The sequence below is a fragment of the Empidonax traillii genome, unplaced genomic scaffold (genome assembly GCF_003031625.1).
Source record: "Empidonax traillii isolate 1590-97213 ecotype Southwest subspecies unplaced genomic scaffold, ASM303162v1 scaffold2261:size54024, whole genome shotgun sequence".
Lineage (NCBI taxonomy): Eukaryota > Metazoa > Chordata > Aves > Passeriformes > Tyrannidae > Empidonax > Empidonax traillii.
Genome location: NW_020957454.1, coordinates 23999 through 30292, shown reverse-complemented (window position 1 = coordinate 30292; position 6294 = coordinate 23999). Strand labels below are relative to the sequence as shown.

The following is a 6294-nucleotide window of genomic DNA, read 5'->3' as shown; positions in this document are numbered from 1 at the left end:
CCAGCCTGGGGACGAGCTCAGACCACAGGGCAGAGGTGGTGACACAACGAGGGGGGTTTTGGGGCTCTCCCCAGGGGTCAGTGGGATGCTGGATGGAGGAAGACATGAGTGTTCCTAAAATATGGGGATGTGGCACCTGGGGACAAGGTTTGGAGTGCACGTGGTGGTGCTGGGCTGGTGTTTGGAGTTGGGGGTCTCAGAGGGTTTTCCAGCTGTAACCATTCCATGATTCCCAGCTGATCTCTGCAGCTTCCCCCGTCCTTCCCTTGGCTCCAGCGGGTCAGGGGGCTGCAAATCCCACTTGGGATCAGGATGGAGCAGAGGGGTGTCCATCCAGGAGCCAAGAGCCACAGAGCCCAGGAGGAACCTCCAGGGGTGGTCCCAGAGCCCTTCCCTCAGCCCCAGCCCCAAAGCTGAGCGGGGGCTGAGCGTGAGCTCAGGGCGGGCAGTTTGGGGTTGGTGTGAGCTGGGAGGGTTTCCCTGGGCTGCTGGTTTGGACAGGGACACAAACCCACAGGGACACAAACCCACAGGACACCCCTGTGCCATGGTTTGGGGACTTTCTGCACCCACCATCCCTTCATCCCCCTGAACCTTCATCAGTTCATCAACTGGGGCCGGGCTCGGGCTGTTGGAACGGGATGTCTGGAGGGAGCAGATGGGCCCAGGACAGTCCAGTTGGAAAGGGGAATAAAACTCCAGGGAACTCATCCTGGTGGTCCCTGCTGTAGCAGGAGGCAGGATTAGCCCTGAGGATGGTGGGGGAGGATGTCTTGGAGAACGTGTGTCCGTCTGGGAGGAGGGTTTGGGAATGTGCCAGAGGACTTTGCACCCAAATAACCCCCAGCTCTGGCCTCTGGGTCACCCTCCCCGGGCACCCCCAGCTTTTCCAGCAGCAGCTGTATCCTTGGATTTGGGCCCAGCTCCCAGAATCCCCCAGGGAGCGATTGGGAATTTGGGGGAGGGGAGTGGGGTCTCCATTGAGAGGGTGGAGCTGGTGCAGTGGGGTGGGAGATGCTCAGACCCTTTTCCCATCCCCTTCCAGCCCTCTGGCCGTGGGGTCCGGCTCCCTGAGGTCTTCTGTATCATCAGCTGCCTGGGCTGCTTCGGGCTCTTCTCCAAGGTAGGGACGTGCTGCCTCTGGGGGCTGGTGGCCCATTTGCCCCAGTGGTGCCCCCTTTGTCCCAGTGGTGCCCCCTTTGTCCCAGTGGGACCCCGTTTGTCCCAGTGGTGGCCCCAGCTCCGCTCCGTGTCCCGTGGGTGATTCCCAGCTCCTCCTGCCTCCCACAGATCCTGGACGAGGTGGAGAAGAGGCGCCAGATCTCCATGGCTGTGATCTACCCCTTCATGCAGGGCCTGCGGGAATCGCCCTTCCCGGCTCCCGGAAAATCCGTCACCATCAAGAGCTTCATCCCTGAGTCGGGCACTGAGGTGGGGCGGGATGGGGGCACCTCCTGGGCACAGGGTGTGCCAGGGACCAGCGGGGGGGTTGGAGGCCTCATCCCTTGGGAAAGGGGGTGTCACCTCCCTCCTGACCCAGCGAGGGTGAGGATGAGGATGAGGATGAGGGTGAGGATGAGGATGAGGATGAGGATGGAGCCCACCCAGGTCCCCCCAGAGCTGGAGCTGCCACCCCAGCACCTCCCCAGTCACACAGGGACTGGCACAGCCCCGAGGGAGAGGCCGTGCTGGGGGTCCCTGGGGCACCCAGAGGTGCCAAATCTCCTCCCTGAAAGGGTGGCCAGGCCCTGGCACAGCTGCCCAGGGTGCTGGTGGAGTGCCCATCCCTGAAATTGCTCGTCCAACCTGTGCATGTGGCACCTGGGGACGTGGGCAGTGGTGAATGGGGGGAACTGCTGGACTCGATGCTTTTAGAGGGCTTTTCCAGCCTTAATAATTCCATGATTCCATGACTCTACTCTCCTCCAGAGCTCTGTGCCCAGCTCCCAGCCCTGATTCCTGCCCTGCTTTATCCCCACAGGCAGGGGTAGAGCAGCATTCCCAGTCTTTCCCTGTGCAGAGACCCGATCCAGGCGTGGATTGTCCCACCCACGCCCAGCCCACAACCTTTCATTTGCTCTTCCTTTCCCCTGTGGCAAAGCTGGGCTGGAAAAATGGGAAAGTTCTCAGTGCTGGGCATCCTGGGGCTGTGTCCTGCCAGGGAGGGGCTGAGGGAAGGCAGTTGGAGTGGCTGGAAAGCCAAGCCATGGATTTCTTCATCCAGGAAAGCTCTTGTGAAAGGGTTTCTCAACGCCCTGGCCCAGGGCCAGGCTGCCCTGAGAGCCACAGGGCTGAGCAGGGAGGAGGAACGAGGGTGTTCTTCGAAAGAGCTGCGCTCTGGGGCTCCAGGAAGGGGCTGGAGCAGGGCCAGGAGATCAGGGAGACGAGAGGGAAAAGGGGGAAGATAAACTGTGGGAGCTGCCTGGGCTGCGAGCCGGGGCTGGGGCAGGATTGGTGCTGGGGAGGGGCTGGGGAGCCCTGGCTGGAGCTGCTCCACTGGCTGGGAAGATGCTCCATGAGGCTGGAAAAGGGAGATTTCCCCCCAAGGGTGAGGAGAAGGTCCTGTTAACCCTTCAGTGCCCACCATCTCCCACCACCCTCAGTGGGGCCAGCAGGGTGAGGGACACTCCTGTCAGGGGCCAAGGCAGCTGAGTGGCCACAGCAGCTGCAAATGTCCATTAGATCCCTCATTTTTGGGCTGTCCTGGCTGGGAATTCCCAGGCCAGAAAGGCTACACAGGAAAGTGTTGTGGGTTTTGTAGCAAAAGTCACCCCCTCAGGCTCAGATCCCCTTCCCTGGATCTGCTGCTCCCGGGTGAGCTAAGGGACCCCGAGGTGGGCTGTGCCCTACCAGGGAGCACTGCAGAAAAGAGGTTAAAAATCCCAAACAAACAACCCCCCAGGGCACATCCAGGTGGCCTCCCCTGCCCCCTCAGCACAGCTCAGATGTGCCGGTGGGATGAGATGGGATTTGTGCCTCACACAGGGACAGAAGCTGCAGACCTGGGGCATTACCTGCCCCTCAGACCCTTTTGGGGGGCCAGGGCAGTGCAGGGGGTGTCACCCCTCCTAAGCTGGGCTTTGTGGCTCTCCCTGGGCAGCTCATCGAGCTCACCCGGCCCGTGGACGCCCACCTGGAGCACGTGGAATTCCAGGCTCTGCTCCAGCGGCTCAGCCCCCCCCTCATCCTGCACATCTTCGCCTCGGCCGTGCTGGAGAGGAGGCTTATCTTCCTGGCACAGGAGCTCAGGTGAGCCCTGGAGTTTAAAAAAAAAACTACCAAACCCTCCTGGAAGGAGCTCGGGGTGGGATGTTCCCGCCCAGCATTGACATCCCTTCTCCTCCCTGGATGAGCTGGGCTGGTCACAACCTGGTGCCAACCTTGCCCAGGTGGTGGGTGTGGCCCCTGGGTGGGCCTTTCATCCAGAGCCGGACCTGCCCATCCCCGTGGGGCTCTTCCCACTCGGAACACGCCGTGACCCCCTGTCCTTGTCCCCAGCGTCCTGTCCCAGTGTATCCACGCGGTGGCTGCTCTGCTGTACCCCTTCACCTGGGCACACACCTACATCCCCGTGGTCCCCGAGTGCCTGCTGGACACCGTCTGCTGCCCCACGCCCTTCATGGTGGGCATCCAGCTGCGGCACCTGGAGCGGGTCCTGGAGCAGCCCATGGAGGAGGTACCTCAGCCCTGGGAGGGGATGGGGCCATCCATGAGTCTGTGACCCTGCCTTGGGCTGGCCCCGGGGCTGGAGGCTCTGGCTGGGCCCCTTTCCCAGCCAGGGGGGCTGGAAATTGGGAAATCATACCAGGGAAATTGGGGTGTCCTCCTTGTCCCCTCCTGTTGGCACCGGGGGCAACACCCCCACATACCCCTGGGTGCTGCTGGGCACCTGCCTGGGGCTCAGGAGGGCTCAAGGATCATCCCAAGGGCTCAGGGAGTGGCTCTTGGGATCATCCCAAGCTGGAGGAGGCAGAGGAGGGGATGAGGCCCCAAAGCTGCAGCAAACACCGGCCCTGGGGGCTGCCCTGGACCCCCTGCCCAGGCCCCCCCCCGGCACAGAGGGGCTGATCCCTCCCCTCCACCATCCTGCACACGCACCAGGCTCACCTCAAAGCAGGAGAAGGACAGTGGGTGCCTCAGGAGGGCTAAACCTGCTCCCTCCCCGCTCTCTTGCAGGCCCTGATGGTGGATCTGTGCCAAGGGAAGATCATCCGGGCGGTAGGAACCCCTGTTGGACACCTGACAGCTTCCCCCTTCTTAAATGGCTTCCCACTGCCAGGGGGCAGATGGGGTACTGGAATTCTGCCCTGGGAGGGTGGGGAGGGGCTGGGATGGAATTCCCAGAGAAGCTGTGGCTGCCCCGGTCCTGGAAGTGCCCAAGGCCAGGTGGGAGACACCTGGGATAGTGGGAGGTGTCCCTGCCCAGGACAGGGGTGGGGCTGGAAGGGCTTTGAGGTCCCTCCAACCCAACCCATCCTGGGATTCTGTGGCTCTGTGATTTTGGGGGCAAAGCCACCTCAGTGTCCCCCACCAGGTGAATGTCCCATGAGGGAACATCTCTAGCCACTGCTTGTTGGGAGCTGGAGCAGGAGGGTCCATCCCAGCCCCAGCATCACCACGGGACCTTGCTGTGATAATTAACTAATTAATTAATGAGCTTCCAAAGCCCCACTTGATGGGCTGTGCCAACCCACAGCCACCTGTGGGTCTGTGGGTATGGGGATCCCAGCAGTGCCAGGCCCTCCATGGCTCCCTCTCCTTCCAGGTGGGTGATGAGGAGCAGATCCTGCCCGTGAAGCTGCAGAACGAGATGCTGATGGCTCTGACCAAGCACAACTACAACAACAACGTGCTCAGTAAGGATGTGTCTGTATTCCCAAAACGAGTCTGGTGTTTGCTCACTGGCAGGGGGGGCTTGGAGCAAGTAATGATGCAGGCACAGAGCAGGTTAAAATATCACCCAGTTATAGGATAAGCCATTAGAGAGTGCCCAAAGGAGGCAACGAAGATGGGGAAGGGCCTCGAGGGGCTGAGGGCACTTGGTGTGTTCAGCTGGAGCAGAGGAGACTGAGGGGAGAGCTCCCTGCAGTTCCAACTGCCTGGGCAGGGGCAGAGGAGGGGCAGGACTGAGCTCTGCTCTGGGGGGACCAGGGACAGCCCCCAGGGAATGGCTGGAGCTGTGTCAGGGCAGGCTCAGGGTGGATCTCAGGGCAAGGTTCTTCCCCCAGAGGGTGGTTGGCACTGAACAGGCTCCCCAGGGCAGTGGGCACAGCCCCAAGGCTGCCAGAGCTGCAGGAGGGTTTGGATGATCCTCTGGGGCACAGGGGGTGACTCCTGGGGGTGACTCTGTGGTTCTGTGAGGTTGTGCCTCCCTGGGATGGTTTTCCCAGGGCTGTCCCAGGGCTGGAGGGGACACGGAGCCCTCCCTGGCTCAGCTCCCAGAGAGTCCCAGGGCACTTTCAGGCCAGCCCTGCGTGGGTTTTCCTGTTGCTCTGCCCCATCCAGCTGGGAGGAGAACGATCCCATCCCAGCCCCAAAACAACACCCCAAAGGCCGGTTCCCATTTGCACCCCCAGGTCCTGCAGCAGCTCCTGATCCCGGCAGGAGGTCAGGGCTGGGCCCCCTGTGCTGCCTCGGGAGCTGATGTTGGGGGGCCTGGTGGGGGGTGAACCCCAACTGATGATGGAGTTACAGAATCATTTAGGTTGAAAAGCCCTTTCAGGTGGAGTTTGGCACTGGACAGGCTCCCAGGGCAGAGGGCACAGCCCCGGGGCTGCCAGAGCTCGAGAGGAGCCTCCGGGGCACAGGGTGGGACTGTCGGGGATGTCCCGAGCAGGGCTGAGCCTTGGACTGGGTGATCCCGGGGGGTCCCTTCCAGCCCAGATCCCACCCCCCTCCCCGCTGTGTGTGCTCAGAGCTCTCCCTGTGTCCGCAGCCTCCGAGCAGGTGAACGCCCTGGTGTCCGAGGCCTTCGTGCAGTTCTTCGTGCGGCTGGTGGGTCACTACCCCGCACACATCAAGTGGGGCCGGGGCGGCTCCGGCGCCTTCCAGGAACGCTCCTTCTGCAAGGCCCTGAGCTCCAAGAGCTGCCGCAGGTTCCTCAAGAGGTTCGTGAGGACAAACATGTTCTCCCTGTTCATCGAGGAGGCAGAGAGGAGCAGGATCCCCCCCGAAGGTAACGGCCCCTTCCACCCCCTGCCCCGGCCGGCTGAGGAGGCCTCGGGACAGAGCTGGCCCTGGCCAGCCAGGGGGACACGGGGACACTGAGGGGGTGCTGGGGGGACACTGAGGGGA

The 6294-nt window shown here is 62.4% G+C and overlaps 1 protein-coding gene across 1 annotated transcript in view; it reads left to right on the top strand.

Annotated features, from left to right (window-relative positions):
• Positions 1-6294, top strand: part of LOC114071759 (DENN domain-containing protein 2D-like) — an 18462-nt gene that overhangs the window by 5489 nt on the left and 6679 nt on the right. The window contains exons 5-11 of the mRNA XM_027909614.1: positions 924-1123; positions 1291-1431; positions 3101-3249; positions 3499-3676; positions 4177-4218; positions 4766-4856; positions 5936-6175. Of these exons, the coding sequence (XP_027765415.1) occupies positions 924-1123; positions 1291-1431; positions 3101-3249; positions 3499-3676; positions 4177-4218; positions 4766-4856; positions 5936-6175 (1041 nt within the window). The remainder of the gene's footprint in view (positions 1-923; positions 1124-1290; positions 1432-3100; positions 3250-3498; positions 3677-4176; positions 4219-4765; positions 4857-5935; positions 6176-6294) is intronic.